The sequence below is a fragment of the Condylostylus longicornis genome, unplaced genomic scaffold (assembly GCF_029603195.1).
Source record: "Condylostylus longicornis isolate FDR11 unplaced genomic scaffold, ASM2960319v2 ptg000048l, whole genome shotgun sequence".
Classification (NCBI taxonomy): Eukaryota; Metazoa; Arthropoda; class Insecta; order Diptera; family Dolichopodidae; genus Condylostylus; species Condylostylus longicornis.
In genome coordinates, this window is record NW_026578017.1 from 19,296,514 (window position 1) to 19,317,812 (window position 21,299).

At 20.0% G+C, this 21,299-nt stretch overlaps 1 protein-coding gene across 3 annotated transcripts in view; it reads right to left on the reverse strand.

The window, feature by feature from the left end:
* Positions 1-1,659: 1,659 nt before the first annotated feature.
* The window catches only part of LOC129611228 (G protein alpha o subunit), an 88,253-nt gene continuing 68,613 nt past the window's right edge, over positions 1,660-21,299 (reverse strand). For all 3 annotated transcript variants that reach the window (XM_055524243.1, XM_055524244.1, XM_055524245.1), the window contains exons 6-9: positions 6,524-6,652; positions 6,301-6,430; positions 6,065-6,218; positions 1,660-2,177 (exon numbers count right to left, since the gene is read on the reverse strand). In XM_055524243.1, the coding sequence (XP_055380218.1) occupies positions 1,990-2,177; positions 6,065-6,218; positions 6,301-6,430; positions 6,524-6,652 (601 nt within the window). In that variant the 3' untranslated portion in view covers positions 1,660-1,989. The remainder of the gene's footprint in view (positions 2,178-6,064; positions 6,219-6,300; positions 6,431-6,523; positions 6,653-21,299) is intronic.

Here is a 21,299-nt window from a genome sequence, read left to right on the forward strand (position 1 = left end):
AGCTAATATTCAAGAAAAAAAATTAAAATTATTTTTAAAATAGAAGAAAAGACTATTTTTTTTATTGAAGAAAAAAACTTTTAATTTCTTGCATTCTATGCGTTCGTTTTCTTTTCAAATTCAATTTCAGTTTATTTCAAATAATTTATTATTTTTTGTTCTGGAATGGCACGTGTTTTAATTTTTTGTTATATTGTTTAGATGATTACAATATTCTTAGCAATTTTTAAAGATCTTCTTAAATTAATTCATAAGTATATTGTGTTTATATAAAAATAAAAAAAAAAAGAAATAGATTTTCTTTAAAAATTTGATTCAAATAAGTTTTGCATGTATTTTGTTTGTGCTTTGAAAAATTATTTTTATTTTCTAATATATAAGCAATTAATAAATTATTTTGTTGTAATAAATAGATTGATAAGAAAGACAAAAATATAAAATAATAAAAAAGAAAAATCAATATATAAATGTTTTTGTTATGGCATGGCGATGTATTTCAGTTTGCAGCTATATAAAATTTTTAGTACAGTATTTTTTTTCTTTTATAATATTTTAATTATTTTTTTCTTGTCTTAGTTTACTATTAATGAATTTAAATAATATAAATGAATTTACATACATGTATGAATCAGCCTTCAAGGCCATATAGACCGTGCATGTATGTATTTATAACTTTACTTTTGAAAAACATAACCGTTTACAAATTTTCCATTTTTATAACAATATTAGCACCTTCAAAAATAAAGTTAATTTTAAAATATAATTATATTAATAATTATGTATTTATGAAATATTATATTACTTTTATAGCTATTATTATGAAATTTAAATTTTAATCAATAAACAATTAAGTAGGTTTAATTGATTTTAGTGAAAACAGTTCAATTATTATTATTTTAATATAAAAATTTTAATACAAGAATAAATATTGATTTAATATAAAATAAAAATGACATGATTCAAAGTCTAACTTTAAAAAAAATATATTAATTGTTAGATTATTATAGTTTTAACTTTTTCTCAAAGAACATTTTATATAAAACTTTAAATTTATAAACTGTTATGTTTAACAAAATCCTAGAATACAAAATTAATAATATGTAAGATATAAAGGGAATAAAAACTGATAAGTTCTTTATTTAAAAATTTTCTGTTTTCTTTAATTAAATTTAATATGTTATATGTAAATGATGTTTTTAATATTTCCAATTTTTGGTTTTTAAATATTTATTTAATTTACAATTTTATTGAAAATATTGTTTAATTATTTTTTAATGTTTGTTTTCTTCTTAACTTTTGGAAATTTTAATTCTGGTTTTCTTTTAAAGATAATGACAAAATATTTAACTCTAAATAATTTTATATGTTATATGAATGTTATATCCATAATTTAAAATATATTCCACATATTTAAATGTAAACAACGTATATGTATATATACAGAAATTAGTATATATCAATAAGAAGTTATATATTAAATATGTGCATTATATTATTATAAATATGCAAATGGAAATAAAAATAAACTAAACAAAATCTTCATGGTTTTTATATCTCATTCTTAAATATTATTACTATTTTATTTGTTTATTTTTTTTTTCATTTTTAAAGTGTTCTTTAAATTTTCAATTTTATACTTAGTTTTATATAATATTAATTTATTTTTTAATTTATTTATATAATTTTTCTTTTTAAATTTTTATTATAACATAGTTTTTTTTTTTATTTGAAATTTTATACTTTTATATTAATTTGTTTTATTCTCATTCACAATGCATTTTTTTTTTCTTGATTTGTTTGAAATTTTGTGCTAAGACTGGGAGGGGTATCCATACAGATTTACATACTTGTATTCAATCAATTTTTTTTTTGTTTTGTAAATGTATTATTGTTTTTCTTTTGTTAATTTTTTTTTAAGTTATTTTCCATGTGTATCTGTTTTAATATTCTTAATATGGTTGTTACTTGGTACTGGTTATAAAGAATTTTTTAATACAGACCGCAGCCTCGTAAATTATTTGCAATAATGACATCAGTCACAGCATCAAATACAAATTGAATATTAGTTGTATCTGTAGCACATGTCATATGGCAGTAAATTTCTTTTGAGGTTGATTTATTTTTAGCTTCAAATTGGGCTTGAATATAAGCTGCTGCTTCACCGTACTCCTGACCACCTTAAATATATAAAATAAAATGTATTTTCATTAAAAATTTTACATTTAAAGAATTTTATTTTAAATTCTATTTTTTTAATAGTTTTATCATAATATTGTAAAATAGTATTATCATAATACAAGTGATTTGAACTCATTATTAGTTATTATACATTAATATATATACACGTATATTTCTTAATTAATTATTGAAACATTTATAATTTTTATTCAGAAAATATTAATTTAAGAAAAATATTATTTCTTTTCAGTAAATTGATGAATTTTTAGCAAACTCGTGATAAGATTAAGACAGAAAATTAACACTTTTATAAAGTATAACAATGAAAAATAGGAAAAAAAATATTTTTAAATATAAAAAATTAAGAAAAATCTCACTACTCTAGGTATACATTTTTTAAAATATTATTTTTTTAGAAAAATTATTAAATTTTTTTCAAATTTTAAGATTTTACACTTTAAATCCATAAAAAGGAAAAATAAAGGATACAAAATATTAAGTTTCTTTCAAGGACTATAGATTTTCTTTTGTTTTTATTATTAATTACTATTTAAGGAATTTTTTTGAGTTCTCTGTCAGTATGTATTAAAAATATATATGTACATCTATTTTATATATTTTGTACGTATAAATAAAAAAAATAAAATGCATATTGAAAAGAACCTTATTTATAAAAATATCAGAAATCTTTTTTAAGTAATTGCCATTGGGATAATTTTAAAAAAAAAAAAAAACTAAAATTATTTTGAATGTAAATATGAAAATATTAAAATAGTGTGGAAATAAATATGTATGTATGTATGTATGTCTTTTTCAATCATAACATTTCAAAATAAACTGTCAAAGTTTATTTCCTTTATATTTTTATTTTTCATTAACTTTATAATAATATGTAGTTTACTGACGATAATGTGAATTATAACCCTTTATGAACAAAAAATAAAAGAAAAAATATATTAATTTTAAAATGTCCATCATTTGTAATATACATAAATAATTTGTAAACAGATACATTTATGTAGTATATTATATTAATGGAAAATAAATAAGAAAATTAGAAAAAATATTTACTATGCGAATAAAATAGGATAAGCTATTTATTTTAGAATAGTTTTGTGCAAAATTTTAAAAAACAAAAATACGATTACTTTGAAAAATGATTTAATTATCAAGAGTTAATTAAATTTGATTGAAAATCAATATTAATAATTAATATTTATATGAATATTCTAATATAGGAATCAATTATGTAAATGTAAAAATAATGAAAAAAATGATTTCTACAACTTGTATGCCATTTGTCAACTTGTACATTAAATTAACAAAATTTAAAATTAATTATATATTATATTAAATAATTTGAAGTTTTCCTTAATAAAACAATTTTTATTTATTTAATTGTTTTCAAAAACAATTCATAAAGCTATAATTGTTTAATTGAATTTCAAATTCGTCACCTATTTTGCCAAATTAACTAGATTATTTTAATCTATAAATATATTATAATTATAATCTATGAATAGAATACAACTAATTTAATAATTATTTGAAATTAAAATTAGTAATTCGAATTTGAATTTCTATAATAATTTTTGAATAAAAATAACAAAAACAATTCTAAAAATAAATAAATGAATACCTAAAAATGTCTAACTCATACAATATTACTTTTGATAAATAATTTAGTTCCTTTTTCGAATTTCAATAAATTAAAATTTTAAAAAATTTTATGAGAATCATATGTACAAACGAATGTATAATTTAAGAAAAACAATTTCATTTATAAATTTTATTCAAAAAAAGGACAAAAATATTTAATAAATACAATAATAAATTAATATATTATGTAGGTACTTATGTATTTCTAGAATTTTCTATTATTCCAAACTATAAAATAGGTATACATGTAAGTACATTTACCTATTTATATATACATATTATATGTACATATATAAAAATCTATATTATGAGTGGACAAACTAGGTAACATTATAAAAATAACGATAATTTTCCTATTTTTATTACTAGTTATTCTTTTATTTTTATTCCTTGGAATATTCTTAAAAAAAAGTTAAATGAAGTCAAATGAAATAAAATGAAATAAAAAGAAAGAAATAAAAAAAAAAAAAGTATAAAATTAAAAATAAAACTAAAAAACAAAAAAGGAATTATTTTATTTTAAATGGGTTTATAGTTTTAGTACTGTAAAAGAAATCAAAAAATTGGATGAATTTGCGTGATTGAAGGAATAATGAACTTTTATTTCATGAACATGCAAAGGCCTAAATTTTATTTATTCTCGTTTTTTGTTATTGAATATTAAAATGAAAATGAGAACCAAGAAAAAACTCCAACAAAGGAAAATTTTCTTTATTTTATATTTTTTAATACTACCTATATTTGTGCATACATACAAATATATGTATATATACCAATGTATCCTTCAACAATTTGTTTTGAAATACATGGGTATAAAAATATAATATTTATTATTTTTTCATTATTTTAAAGGAGGGAAATCTAATTGTTTTTATTATCAAACCAAAAAACAAAAACAGAAAAAGAGTTTTTCTTTTTTATATTTTATATTCATTGCCCTCTAATATATTCATTATTTATGAATAATTGTATTTAAATGTAAGTATGTGTAATAAATTCGAGACTTAGATTGAAATTTTTCGGCGTCAGATTATTAAAACGATAAGTGATAATAGATTTTAATTTTAATTTTTTCTTTTGTTGCTTTCTTTATTATTTTATTTAATATATATACCATATAAAATTATATATGTATAACAGTACAATGAATGAATATTAAAGTTAATCTATATGTATGTGCATATGTATGTATGTTAATATTGCGTGTCTGTGACTAGAATACTTAAATATTGAAAAATTAAATAACTTTTTGCAAAATTTTAATCAATTTAATTGTATAATGGGTGCTCTTTGTTTCAAATATAAAAATTTAGAAATGACATAAGCTTTGTTTTTGAAAAAAAAAAAAAAAAAAAAAAAACAAAATTATTATTTTATTTATGTACATGCAAATATTTTTCATTCACAAACATTTTTAATTTTTTATCTGGTATTGTTTGTTTATTAAATTAGAAACATTATTGCTAATGTTGTATAGTGAAACTTTTTCATTTTGGTTCCTAAATATTTAAAAATTTAACTAATTTTTTAGGATTAGTTACTTAAAATATATTTCTTAAAATCGATATTTTATGAAATTTATTTTATTTTATTGAAAATCAAAACAAAATATGTTAAATTTTAAAATTAATTGATAAATAATTAATTGAAAATTAAATGGCGGCATTATGTATATACGTTAACAATGTAGACTGTAGACTGTAGAGCAACTCTTATTTCAAGAAATTGTAACTGAATGTTTACGATATATGTGTTTGTAGTTTAATTGCAGTTGCAATTTCAGAATATGATTTCTTGGCAAAAAAGGAATTTTGTGAAATTTTAATAATTAAGAAAGAATAGAATTTCCAATAATGTTTTTTTTCTGTTTATTATAAAAATGAATTGTTTATTTTAATACACGAATATTGCCGACTCTGTTGAAACATAATTTTTGTTTTCCTATATAGTTAATTGCTTTATTTCACGCGATCAAAAAGAATAATATAATTTTTCATTGTGAAATAAAAACGAAAAAATTTTCTATAAAAAAAAAATTGTTTTTGCATTATTTTTCATGTACATCTTTTTTAAAATAAATTGAAAGTAATTATTGTTTATAAAAAAAAAATTTGAAATATCATTAATGTTAAAATTTTAATTAATTTCAAAATTAGTTTTAAAAACATTCACTTCTATTTTCTATTAAATTCATATTTTTTATTTTTTGGTTTTTTTCAAAATTTACCTGTATATTCTGGAAAACAGATTGTCAAAGGACTTTTACGAATTTTTTCTTCAAACAAATCTTTTTTATTCAAAAATAAAATGATTGAAGTATCTGTAAACCATTTATTGTTACAAATTGAATCAAATAATTTTAAGGATTCTTGCATTCGATTCTGAAAATATAAAAAAATTTAATTCATATTTCTTTTTTTTATTTAACATAATTAAAAACATTTATATAAATAACAATATTACCGTAGTTTCATCTTCATGTAAAACTTGATCATATTCAGACATAGCTACACAAAAAATAATCGCAGTAACATCTTCAAAACAATGTATCCATTTTTTACGCTCCGACCTTTGGCCACCAACATCAAATAATCTATTATTTTTGATAAAGATTTTATTATAATTATTTTTTGATTACAAAAAAAATTTTAATTTTAAAAAAATTTTTTTTTATAATTTAACATACTTAAAGTTTAGGTTTTTGAATGAAAAATGAACTTCAACAATTCCAGTTGTTTTAACACGAGTTCGAAGAATATCTTGTTCAGTGGGCTGATAATCTTTTGCACCTAATCTATCCAAATCATCAAGGAAACTGAAAAGAGAAAAATAAAAAAGAAAGTTAATAACTGGAAGAATTGAGAAATTTATAAAAATATTTATTAATCAAAAAATTAAAATTTTCTTGGTGAATTTAAGCAGAATTCGGTTAATATTTCTGTTAATAATGTTAGATATCAAAAATTTTAAAGATAAGTCACTATTTCGAAAAAATTTTTGTTGTAGGTAATTTTAGTCACTCGTGTATAATAAAGTATAACAAACTCTATTATAACAATATAATTATTAAAAATAATGTAAAAAACTCACGAGAATTGGTAACAAAAAAATTTCATGTCCTCAATGAATTTTGCCACGCTTAATATTGTAAGTATAGTTAATTTTGATTTTTGAACTGTATATGTAAGTATATACTTGTATATTTTTTTTAGTTTAAAAAAAAAAAGAGTTAAATAAAAGTTTAATAATTTATTTCATTATTTTTTATTTTGTTATGCTTATCTGTCTCATAACTTTTTCCAATAGGTTTTATATTTTAATTTATGAAATTACACTTATAGTAAAATTCAATTAAAAAAAAAAAAAAAAACTTATTGGGTGTATCGTTTGTCGCGCCCTTTATTCATATTAAATGTTTTTGGTTTACGTGATAAAAGGCTATACAAAATATTTTTAATATTAAAGTAAAATTATTATTTGAAATATAAGTAATTTTAAGTTTATTCGTATAATTGTTTTTTTTTTCTGTTTTTGCAAAAAAATCGTTAATTGTTGTAAATATACAATTTACAATTTTTTTGCAATATAAATAATAAAGTAAAAATATACAATTTAAATTTAAAATAAATAGATATAAAACCTTAAAGAGCCTATGGGTATGTTAAAATTTTGTTGTTATTACTTATTATACCATAGAGTTATAACTCTATACTCCAATATAATTTATTAAAATATACATTTAAATATACAATTTTATATTAATTTGAAGCCATTTTTGTAATAAATGCAATTTTCAGTTATATTTTAAGCTTGAATAAATTTTGTGTATACTTTTTATTTACGTACACATAACATAAAGTCCTTTACCCATAGTAAAACTTACATTTTAAATCGAAAACTTTAGCATTTAAAATAAGAAATTTTAAACTCCATATAATTTAAATATCAAATTTGCTTTTTATAAATCCAACTTTTCATTTTAAAATTTGAACAACCTAAAGTTTTTAAAGTAAAATCTTGTATACTGTTTTAAACAGGAGTTTGTAAACCAAAAGTTAAAAAAATAAAATTTTTATTGCATAATTTTTTTATTACAGTTTAAATAATTGAACTATATAAACAAATTTTATGAACAAATTTTATACGAGCATAATTAAAAAATAATAAGCAAGTTATTAAATTTTTTATTTTATAAATAGCAGGAATATCGAATCAAGAATAATTATGAACAACAATTTGACTCTAAATTATTTTCCCAAGATAAGGTGATGTGAATAAAATCACACTTAAAAGCAAAGGATCTATTTTGATTTGAAAAAAATACTAAAATGTGATTAATACAACTCATATTGGACAACGTGATACAATCTTGTTATACGCATTGACATAGTATGTAATATGAGATCAATTTTATATAATAATCGCAATCTATAACATACAAGTATTTCATAGATTGCAATAATTTTGTATGTATTTGAAAATTTTCTTAAATGTCGCATTAGCGTTAAAAACTCCACCATATATTTCTTAAAAATATAGTGACAGAAATTAATTTAGAATATAGTTCCTTCCTTCATTTCTTTTAATTATAAAAAAAAAATTCTCTATCTTTTAACAATATAAGTACAAAATCATATGAAAAAAAAACTCTAGAACTAAAGTTTTTTTTCTTATATGACGAATTAAAGCGATTTTTTTCTATTTACTTATAAAACTTACAAGACCATAATAAATTAATAATATTATGAGAAAAAAAAATTCTCATTCCAGACATGTTACAATATTACACAATTTTCAAGGATATAATTTGTTAGGGTATAAATACAAACATAAAAAATATTTTCTAGTTCTTTGTACACAATTTCTTACACTAATTTTTTCTTTTCTCTTTTTTCATTAAATTAAAATTTCACTTTTTTTTTTATACTAGTATAGCATTATTATTTGTGTATATAAAAATTTCTTTTTGCTGCAATATGGATATTATTAAAAAGGAGAAATAATAAAAATTTTAAAAATAAATAAAAGAAATTTAATCAGTTACGTTTTCACAAATATAATGTATAAGGACAAAATATAAAAATAATGAAAATATCCAAAGGACTCATGTCTATATTATGTTAAAAAAAAATACTCACAATTAAAAAGAAAATGTTAAAAAAAAAAATCTCGTTCCTGCAAAACATAAATAATATGTTTAAGAAATTCTCGCATGTACGTGTGTTTTCTAATAAAAAATTTCAATTTTAGCGAAGAATAACATTTATTATACAAGAAACCAATATATTTCATACGTTTTAAGTTTTTAATATATAGGAATTTTTTATATATTATATTGCAATAAACTTTCCTAGATTTTTATATATACATATATTTTAACTTCCAATCTTATGTACATACTATATGTAGGTATGGATTTGACATCTAATATTTCTCAAGGATTTTATTCGTTGCGAATTTGATGTCATTCAATTTATTTTATTAAATAAAATCAGAAAAATCCATTGGCGTTTTAAAATTAATGAGAATTTGAAATGAAAACGTTTGATGAATAAATTTTTTTAATATTCATATGGAAAGTTATATATTTTTTCTAAAGTAAACGATTTTAAGTAGCTTACGAGGTTGTGTTATTTATATTATTTATAAATTTATTTGATATTCTAAATTTCAACCATTCAATAATGATATAGTTGTTATATTGTATTACAAATCTATATAATATCACAGCATTAGATTCGCTTTATAATACTACTGATTGAAAGAGTAAACGTAAAGTAAAAATATTTAGCAACTTGCATTGGATTCGTGACAAATTTGTATGGTATTGCAATACCTGATGATATTATAAAATGTTGAAACAAAATACCTTTACAATATCATTCTATAAATTCAAAAACATAAAAAGACAAATTAAAAATCACTTACACACGCATTATTTTAATATAATTTTTCATAGAAAGTAAATTATTGCATTCCATTTTAAGTTAAAAATGACTCTATATATACATACATACGAGTATATGAATTACTCGTTTGTTATACCATTTTTTTCTTTAATAATATCAATTTAAAACTTCCTTTTTATTACTATTACTGAAATAATAATGTCAAAGAATTCTTTTAGTATTTTTTCATAATTTTATTTTCATATAGGTATATACATACAATATTTATGTAATATATATACATACATGCAATGTACAAACATATATAAAACTGTGCTCATTCATCTGTTAATTTGCATGTAAGTAAGTTTGTTACATAAATAGTTACATTTATAGGTTTTATGTTATAAAATCCCTAGTAAACTTTTATATTTACTTTTAATGCGAACATATTTACATACATAAATATACTTGATACGAATATGGGTGTATACAAGTATGTAAATGTAAAGTATATATACATAGATATATAATATACTGCCCTAAATATTTTTTCCCCTTTTTTTTTACAATTTACTTTTTGTTATATAATAATATTGTAAAACAACAAAAATGATTTAATGCAACAAGATGATGGAAAAAAAAAGAAAACAAAAAAAAATAACAGATTTTTTTTTTCTGTGTATTTTGTTTTTGTATTTTTTCATTGCCCTAGGTGCATTTGATGATGACGATAACCTGTAATATACTGTTATACGCTGCTGCATATTGAATGACATATACAAATATGTATATATATATGTATATTGTATATAATTTTCATTCATTTTTTTTTTATTTCTTATTTTTATTGAGAAAATTGCAAAAGAAGAAAAATCAAATTTGTTAGATTTTTCTAAAAAAAAAAAAAAAAATATTACAATATTGAAATTTCATTTTATGTTTTTACTTACACATTATATATATAGGCATACACAATGTATGTACATATATAATGAATGTAATTATATGCAAAGGGTGTTTTTTATTTTAAATACAAAATAAAAATTTTTAAAGCATGGGAAATGTTCATATAAGTATAAAAAAATGTTATGTTAGAATAATTCCTAACAATTTTGGAAACTTTTAATTTACTCAGCATTTGATTATTCTAAAATTGTAGCAATTAAAGAAATTGTATTTTTTAGGTAAATATGGCAGCTTGGGACATATATGACAATTTTTGTTCTCCATCTAAGACAAAAATTCTATTTTTCCATAAAGATCGAAACCCTATACGTCTTGAACAAAAGAAAATTAATACAATTACATATATACAAATATTTTAAGAGGTTGAATTGACAAATAATATTTTTATAATAAGAGCCTAATAAGTAATAAGAAATTTTCAACTTCCATTGCAATATTTTTATGAGAATATTTAATTTAATTTCTATAATTGTTAGTTTTGAAATATTTTGCACGAATACACCTATAATAGATAGAACAACACCCTATGTTCTTTATTTAAAATATAAATACATTAAAACAACATACATATAATAAATTTAAAAAACAGAATAAAAAAAAAATAAATTTCGTTTTCTATTTCACTCTGTAAAAGTATTAATAAAAAATTAAATTGTAGTTTTGCCGGAAGTGAATAAAAACTACTATAGCATATTGAAAACAAATATTAGAAAATAAATTATTTTAAATAAAATTTTATATATACATACATATATATATATATATATATTAGTTTATAATGTTTTCAAGAATTAATATGAACATTGTTTAGAATAATTTTGATCTTTGTTTTTTATAAAATTTTTCGTATAGGATCATGAAAAATAGAGAAGTTTTCATGTAATTTATTATTTAGTAGTTTTTTGTTTTTTTTTTTTTTATTATTGAAACTTGAAAACAAATTTTATTTTAGTATAAATTATTGAAAAATTTTCATATACAAGGCATATACGTGTACTTTTATTTCCAATAAATTCAATACTACATTTTAATTTGTAAGAATATATATATGCTGATATACAAACATAATTATATTGCAATAAATACATGTAAACTAATTTTATATTAAAATCAAAATAATGTTAAAATTAAAAATTTATAAAAGGTAAAAATATTCTTCAATATTTTTTTTTAATTAAATTATTTATATTCATAATAATATATATATAATAACATATTGAATTTAAATTTGAGAAAATGATGAATAATAAATTATAAAATTGTTGCATAATTTATGGCGTATTTATATAATTACAGTCAAAAATCAAATGAATTATTTGCACTTGAATAATTGGGTTTTTAAAATGTTTCAAAACCAATTACATTAAAATTAATTAAATTTTTAAAAATAATGATATGTCATTTCCCTACGTTGATATTCATAAAATTTGTATATAGTTTTGAGTGAAATTGTAAGTTGACCTTGAAAAAAAAACTGTTGGATACGTATAAGTCTTCATAATTGTCTTTTTACCTAAAATTAAACAGTCGTATCTTAAACAAATTAATTAGCAATGTAGTTTAAACTTTTGATAATGCACCCGCTAAGTATTAGGAAACTTATTAAAAATATTTTGTTTAAATTTCTCCTAAAATTATGCAACATTATACTGTAAGTGTTATACTATTTCGTATCAGCTTATTATATTAGGTGCAATTTTAAAATCTACTGGTTTTAATGATTCCTTCTGTTACTCCTATTGAAATTTAATTTCTTTTTAATTATGCGTTAAATAATTTTGAAAAATTCAAATATTTTTATTATTTAAATATTTTAATTTTTTAATTATTTAAAATTAAAACCTAAAATCTATAATTATTAGTTAAAAACTCATATTAAAATAATAAAAAAAAAATAATTGACAAGATTCAGAAAATAGAAAATTGAAATAAATACGGTTTTATTTCAACTTGAAATCATTTCATAATATTATGATGAAAGGAAGAGATAAAAAATAAATATAAATAATGGTTGTCCTGTAATTATGCGCCATATTTGTATATGATTATATTTCAGTATTGTATATAGTTACATATATTATTATAATAAACATGAGCATAAATGTACGTATATATTTATATATTTACAATGTATACATTCATAAATTTAACAGAATATTATTCTCATGTTTTATTATTTTACAAGCAAATAAGAGAGAACATATATACGAGTACATAAGTTTTCATTAAAAATAAAAAAATAATAATAATAAAATCTGTTCATATTTAATATAATTTTGTGCTCCATTAAAAAAAACAACGTTTCCTTGCTTTCATTTTATTAAATTTTCTTTTACAATCTACTTTATATATATACGTTTTATGTATGTCTGAATATAACATGTTTATAGTATGTTTCAGGGTTTGTATATTCAGGCTTACTTTATAAATAGGACGACTATAAAAAATCATCAAATTTTCTACTTTAAACAATACATTTTTTTTTTAAATAAAAATGAAAGCATTTTTTTTTCTTTTATTTTTTTAGTTCCTTTGACTAAAATTTTAATATCGTTTGATATAAAGCCTTTTCAAAAGTTTATATATACGAAGGATAGTTTATAGTTAAAGATAATAATCTCGAGATAATTTTATTTTATGAGATATAATATATTTATTATAACAGTTTTTCATTTTTATTTTCAATCATAGAAAAAATTGTATAGCTTATGGTAAAATAAAATGAAAAAATATTTCATGAGAATTAATAACAAGGCTCTTTCAATTCGAAGAAAATGGCATATTTATAATAATCTAATTAAGAAAAAAAAAATCTCAAATTTTATTAAAATTATCAGATTATGATATTATATCTCCAATTTTAATAACATTAATTTATAAAATGTAGAATTATGCGTAAGTGGAGAATTAAAGAAAAATATTGCAATTTTTCTACAGTTATTTGCCGAATTATAACTATTGTTTACATTTAATATTAACAGAACAGGATCATATTGATTACTTCAATAATTTTTAATGACCAAAACCGCATAATGAATACCGAGATGAATTCTAGAGTACATTATTACTAAGAGTAAATTAAGTTAGTTATAAATCAGATTTTGTTATTATAAACAAAATTATATTTAAAATTTTGAAGACAAGTGCTCATAACAATAGTTAAAACAAACATACATACATAAGTATGAAGTTTACACTTTTAAGAAACTTTTAACTTTTAATATAGTTTATATACTTTATAATTTAAAATAAAACTTAAAGGTTAGATTTTTTAAGAGTCATTATAGATAAAATTTTACAATTTTAAAATAAAAAATTTTTCTGACTCAATTTTTTTGTCATTTTACAATTTTCTTCATGTTATTGTCGGAATTTATAATAAATAAAAAATAAATTATTAAAATTAGAAAGATTAAATAAAATGGGTGGAATATTTTCGATAAAATAAATATTTACTTAAAAGAGTCACACATTTTTTTTTTTTTTACAAAATTGTACCTGAGATTTTAATATGCATTATAATATTTCGGCAATGAAAGATTTCTATCTTTATCGAGAGCATGATATTAAATTTATTTTTATTATAGGGTTTTAGTTTTAGAAAATAGTTAAAATTTTCTGAATTTATTTAAAGAACTTGAAAATTGTGACCATTATTCAATAATAATTATATATACATAGGTATATAGTTAAAGCCCGCACACATTTGGTTTTGGAAACTTTCACTATTATTCATATGCCTATAATTTTGATTTTAATCTATAGAGTTAAAAAAAATTTAAAATTTTTTTTTATCCACATATTCATGCCTACATACATAATTTAATAATATAATTATGTACTTATATTATGTACATATATGTATGTATTGGTTATGTTGAAAATATACCTTGTAATCAAAATAAATCATATAGGCATAGAAATAGATTTTTATTCGTCCTGGATTCATTAAAGTAAAAACAATTTAATCTTAATTATTTTAAATCGTAAATTAACGCAACGTAACTTAACGAAACGGAACGTAACGTAACGTGACGTAACATAGCGTATCGTAACGTAACTTTGTTTATTAACAAATTACATAAATTAATGTTAAATATTTTGGTTTTTTTTTTAAATATGTAGTTGAGATATGAGGTTGTTTAGTGAATCAAATCTCAGTTTATCTGCAAATCATTAATGTGATGGCTTATAAGTTGTATTCAAATAAAACACATTTTCAAACTAAGATTAAAAAAATTTATTCTTGAATATTTTAAAATAAATGCTGCAATGTCAAAAGCTTAGCGTTGTATTTGAAAAATAGAACAATTTGAAATTTTTATGGTCAAAACCATGTGTTTATATTACGCAATTTCTAATTATAAATTCAATTAATATTTCAATATATAAATTCAAATTTCAAATTATTATACAGGGCATATTAATTAAATAATACAATTAATTTATTAATTTAGAAAATTTAATCAAATAAAAAAATTATAATAATTCATTAAATTTCTTTTCCCTCTATTTTTATACGATTGTAAATTTTTCTCAGTATATTTAAAATAATGTCATTGAGCAGAGGTTATATAACTAATAATTTCATACTATAATTAATTGGATTCATTTGCAACATTTGACACATAATAACTACCCTTTTTTTTTACGTTGCAATAATTTATGATTGCATTTATAAAGAAATATAAAAAAAAATAAATAACCAACATTTTTTAATCATTAATTTTTATTTAAAATTAATTATTGGGAAATAAATCGATTTTTATATAATAAATATATATATACTCGTAGCTATATATAATTATCAATTTCATGAATATTTATAAATAATAAATCGCTATAATACTTCAGCGTTTTTGGTTTTTATTCGCGAAAATACCATTGCAACATCTGATTTTAATTAATTAAGTTTCGTAAAACAAAAATAAAATAAAATTTGAAGATTTTAATGCGATTTTTATCTTATATCCTATATATTATTATAGAAACTATTCGGGTATTCGAATGTTTGGAAAATTGTAAGTTACCAAATTTTTCACATGTAGTTCTTAATGGTACGAGTAATATATTCCATTATGTTAAAAATATGTAACTAAATTAGTTTAACAGAAATGTGAGCCTGTTTGTCTATCTATGAAATCCTCTATACCTAAATTGCCTATTAATCAACTTTAACAAAAATTTTTTTATATTTAAATGGTTTTTTTAAAGATTAACTCTATAAATTCTTCTGATAAATTTAGATCACCAGGAACCTATAACATGAGGAACAAATTTTGAGAACTTTATACTCCTTTTTTCAGGAGAATAATGTAATATAAATTATTCATAAAATTAGGGTTACAGAAACAAAATCACTACGGTGAACAAAGAACACTATAAATTATATGGTCATCTTACTTTTTTATGGTCATGTGGGATTTGAAAATTAATTACTGTAAATACATTAGACAATGCAAGAATATGATAATGCATTTTACAGTCATAATATCTTTTTTATAGTTTATTCAATTTGTTAAATTATTATATTGATTTACAAAGGCATTGCATAGTAGATTTTATCGTAATTAAGATGACAAATAATGTAATTGACTTCAGAAATTTCGCAATATTATTTAATTACAATTTTTTTAATTTCAAAATTTACAGATATACATATATGATTAACATAGTGTTATTCACAATCAAACAGTGTTATTTTTATAAAAGAATCATAAAGTGAGGTGGGGCTATTCTATAGGTGCAATGATTAATAATTTGTCTTTTATCTGCAAAATTAAATAACACGTCTTGGATTATTTTCAAAGAATATAAAAAAAAGTTTTCCTATATATCTAAACAAACACATTTGTATGTACGTTCGTATATGTATGTAATTTGCTTAAGTATGTAACGTGATTACCACAAATAACAATTTAAAAGATATTTTGTTTTTCGCTTTTATTAAAAATTTTTCTCATTTTTATGTTATTATTTTTTTTATTGCTATATTTATTCTTTTTTTTTTTTTTTTTTTTTTTACATACATATATTTTTATGCTAGAAAACAGCTGCAATGTAAATTGCATTTAGATTTCTCAAGTGATGTAACCCAGTTTCGCTTTTGTTTTTCTTTGCTGTTTTTTTCATTTGCTCGTAAAGATTATCGTTTCCGTGTTAAAAAAAAAAGCTCAGTTTTAGGTTAATTTGTTAAACTTTTAAATATGAAATACCGCAATTCACATTGTAATGTTATTAATTTTTTTTTTTTTTGGGATGTTATGAAATATTATATAAGAGTAATGTAAATATTTTGTTATATATAATGTTTATTACGGACCAAAAAGGGTCACTAGAGAGACTAAGTAGAGTGCTTACAATGAATTTTTCTTTTTTGTACGTGAAAGTAATTTCAAATTGAAAATATTAGTTTGAATGGATGCTGATTCTGTGAAATAAAAGTAAACGTATGATTTTACCGAATTATTAATATGATTTTTGTTTTGTTGTCATATTTGGAAACAAAATCTTTGAGCTTATTTATTTTTTATTAACATACAAATTTGTTATTGTTTACTTCGGGGTCCCATCGCTTTAAGAGCCATTTCTTCACTAACTAATAAACAAAATAGTTATAGAATTAACCAATTGTAATTAATATATACGAACCACAATAGCAAAAGAATGTTTAACAATATAAAATTTAGTAATAATCATTTACCTTTTTGATATAAGAATGAATATTATAGAAAAGTATTACGTCAATATTACTGCAATTCTACAGTAATAATGTGTGAAAAAAAAAGAAACCGCTTAATATCCAGCAATGGATTAGTAGCACAAAAAAAAAAAGAAGAAGAGTGATAAAAATTAAATTACATAATCTAGGTGGAAATTGTATATATAATATAGTGATAATTATTTAACATTTAATTTAGAATAACAATCTAAAAAAAAATTAATAAAGTTTAAAAAGGCGGAAGACTTTGGCGAATTGTTAAATAACACTTTACAAGGAGAATCAAGAAAAATTTCACATCAACGATAAGTTGGCAATCTCGCAATAAAAATTTCATATTTCAATTTTTAATTTTTTTATATTGCACCATAAAATTATAATGGGGGGATCTGCTCTCACGGCAGCGGAATTACGATTTTCCGAGCCTTACAAGTTGCTTAAGTTCATCAGGAGAGTGGATCTTGAGCGTGTGCTGTGGGGCGTATTCCACACTCCAGGTTTTGGAGAGCGGTTGGGGGAGGGGGGGGGGGGGGTTGAGGTGGAAGAGGATTGTACAATAGATCCTTATACTTGTGCGCGGTGTACTATTACCTCGCAGTTGTATAAAACTGCAATCTACAATCTACCTTGAAATAAATGAAAACAATTTTTGAATATTTATAAACTCAAAATTAAAGTAGTGCAGAAATTAAGAAAATTTTTAATAGAACAGTTTTCTAAAATTTTTGTTCATTGTTTTTGTTAAATTATCTATTATACGTTAAGTTTAAAAACATCGATTTTTTATTGTTAATTTTATTACTATAAGATTCACCAAAAACTTGTTTATTAAACACTTTTTCTTCTTCTTCTTTTCTTCTTAGTGTAAGTTAATAACGTTTAAGTGATAAACTCAATTTATTGTTGCTATAAAATTAGCCACAGATAGCAAATTATTACACTATTATAATAATGCATAATATGTATGTATATGCAGTCATAATGTATAAATGAACGGTATAATTATTTTACATGCAATTATATGTATATATAAATACATTTTTATGTAATAATGTTATTCATAAATAATAATAAGTAATAATTGTTATAGCTAAAGTTAACAAAGTGTTAATAGATACCTTTATCAAACGGTGATGTTTCAATTTAAAATTTTTACCATAATTATATATACATTGTAAAAATGTTTATATTTTTTAAATTACCAATCGAAAATTCTTAATTTTAAATGGGTTGTAAAATTAATACCCAATAAAATTTTCAGTATAAGTGAAAATCTACTGTATGAGACAAAATTTTTAACATCGTATACCAAAATAAGAAATGAAAATTTAGACTTGATGAGAGAAGTACTTATTTTTTGAAATATTTTTTGTTAAAATCACGCAATTTAATAAACGCTGCTGTCAGCAATTTATTTATTTTTTTTTAAATTTCTAATTGAAAATTATATTGTTTCTTGACCAACCGTGCTAAAATTCGACAGGTCTGCTTAATATTTCAAAATTTATTTAGTATTTTTCACAAAAAAAAAATTTACGATGAAAAAATATACATATATGTACTCGTATTTATACTATTTTTTTTTTCAAATGTTGAATTGATATTATGCAGAATAATTTCACGATAATTTAAATTTAAATAAATAAAATTAAAATTTGTTTATACGGTTAAAATTTTCGCTATTGCGTTTTAATAATTAAATTAAAGGAATTTTTGTTAATGAAATAAAAATTTCATTTATATTTTTAATGTACATCAACATACACATATAAGTATATATATATGTTTTTATAAATATTTAAATCTCATGTCTTATCAATTTAATTGAAATTTATCTTTTTTTTTTCATATATATATAATAATTATATTTTTAAATTAATTCGTTGATTGATTTGAAATTGATTTGTTTATTTTATTATGTAATTTAAATAAAATTAATTTATTGTATATATATATAAGAGAATTCTTATATAATGAGTCATAATTATAAAAATATTTTAAATTAATGATGGTGACGGAAATTATTATAATTATTATTTTTTATTGAATTATTTATTATATCTGAGGCGTCCAGAAAAAAAAAATGATTTAATCGACAGGTTTGCATTTTCGATGTCATTCATCATAATAATTTCATAAATAAAGTTAAGTATTAGTTTTATTATATGAGAAAAAAATTTATAACAAAAGGTTCTTGCGAATTGCCATGGAAAAGTCTCATTCAATGACATTCAGATAAGAAAAGTAGATTTTATTTCATCAAACAAAAAAAAAATTAAAAGCGAATAGCAACATTCGCTTTCTTAAAATTCAATTGAAACAAATTTCAAATAGAAATAGTGATTGCACGGTTAAAAAATGTGGTACTTTTTTCTTTCAACTCAATTTTACAAAATCTAAAATTTTTATTCTGTAATACACCACAAATCAAAAATGCTACTAAATAGAATGTTTTTGGATTTTAAAACCTCATTTTATTCTAAACGAAATATGAGAACTTTTCCCAAAATTATATAAATTATTTTTAACAAAAATTTTAGAGCTATCTCGAAATATTATTTTTTGAGTTACACTATTTTTGCTCTAAGCGCTTTATTTATAATAGCCTGCAATATACATTAAAATATCCTGATTTAAAAAAGGAGTAGAAGGGATTAAATTTTTCTTTTAATAATAATGTACGGAATTAAAACAATGACAATAAAAAATTAAAACAAAAAAAAATATTGCTATCTACACTATATATGTACATATATAAATTGATTATCAATTAAGAAATATACTTATAATTATAAAATATAATGTAATTATGAATGTTGTACACACTATAAAATAATCTACTATAAGAATGAAAAAGGAAAATGAGAAAAATAAATCTCTTTTAGGGAAAAAGAAAAGTAATAGAATTATAATTTGTATATATATATGAATGTATATGTTTGTATATGGATATATATATATCTGTATATTATGAGGTATCTTATAATTTATTGATTTATTCAATAGAATATGTGTGTGTAGGTGTATAAAATCTAACATGATATAATTATAAGAGTTTTATGTGCAAGGAAATAAAATTTGAAATTATTAGAATTTTTATTTTACTCTACTAAATGTAAGCCTATTTATATGTATTGTTGAAGAAGTTGAGTTTTTTTTTTGTCCTATTTTACTCCTTTAGAAATCATAGTCGTGCTGTTTATACGAAATACTATTAGAATTTTAATTGCATTTTCTTATATTCAATAAAAATTAATTGCTTTTGTAATGCATCATTTTTACATTTTGCAATAGCATGGTATTATATAAGTATGTATGTATGTATAACTCTTTTTAATGCACTCTAATTACATATAGCAATTTATTAAAGATTTCCTTTCATTATTAATTGAATTTATTTTTTATTTTATAATTAAATTTAATTATTTAAATATTAAATCAATATTATGCTCTATTTAAAATACTCGATTTCGTTTCTTATATTATATATGTATACTATAGTTCTTTATCAATTATATTATGTCTTTAAACATGAATTTGAATAAAATTTTTTAATTTAATTGATATGGTTAACATATTCATACAAAAAATACTGATTTTAAATTTAGATTTTCTGAATTTAAAATTACATAAACTTTCTTAGTAAAATTTTCGAACAAACTGTAAGGAACCAAATCTTATATCACACTTTTCTTAAATCCAAAAAATTTAATTATATTAATTACTTTTTCACAGTAATAGTACGCAAGAGTGTGTGACGAGAATTCAATTTCACGTAACTTTAAATTAGGTTGGATTCAAAATTATTTTTTGTGATAATTTATTCTGTCATTTGTAAACGTTTTTGCATATTCGAACAATATATTATTAAAATTTAAATCTAA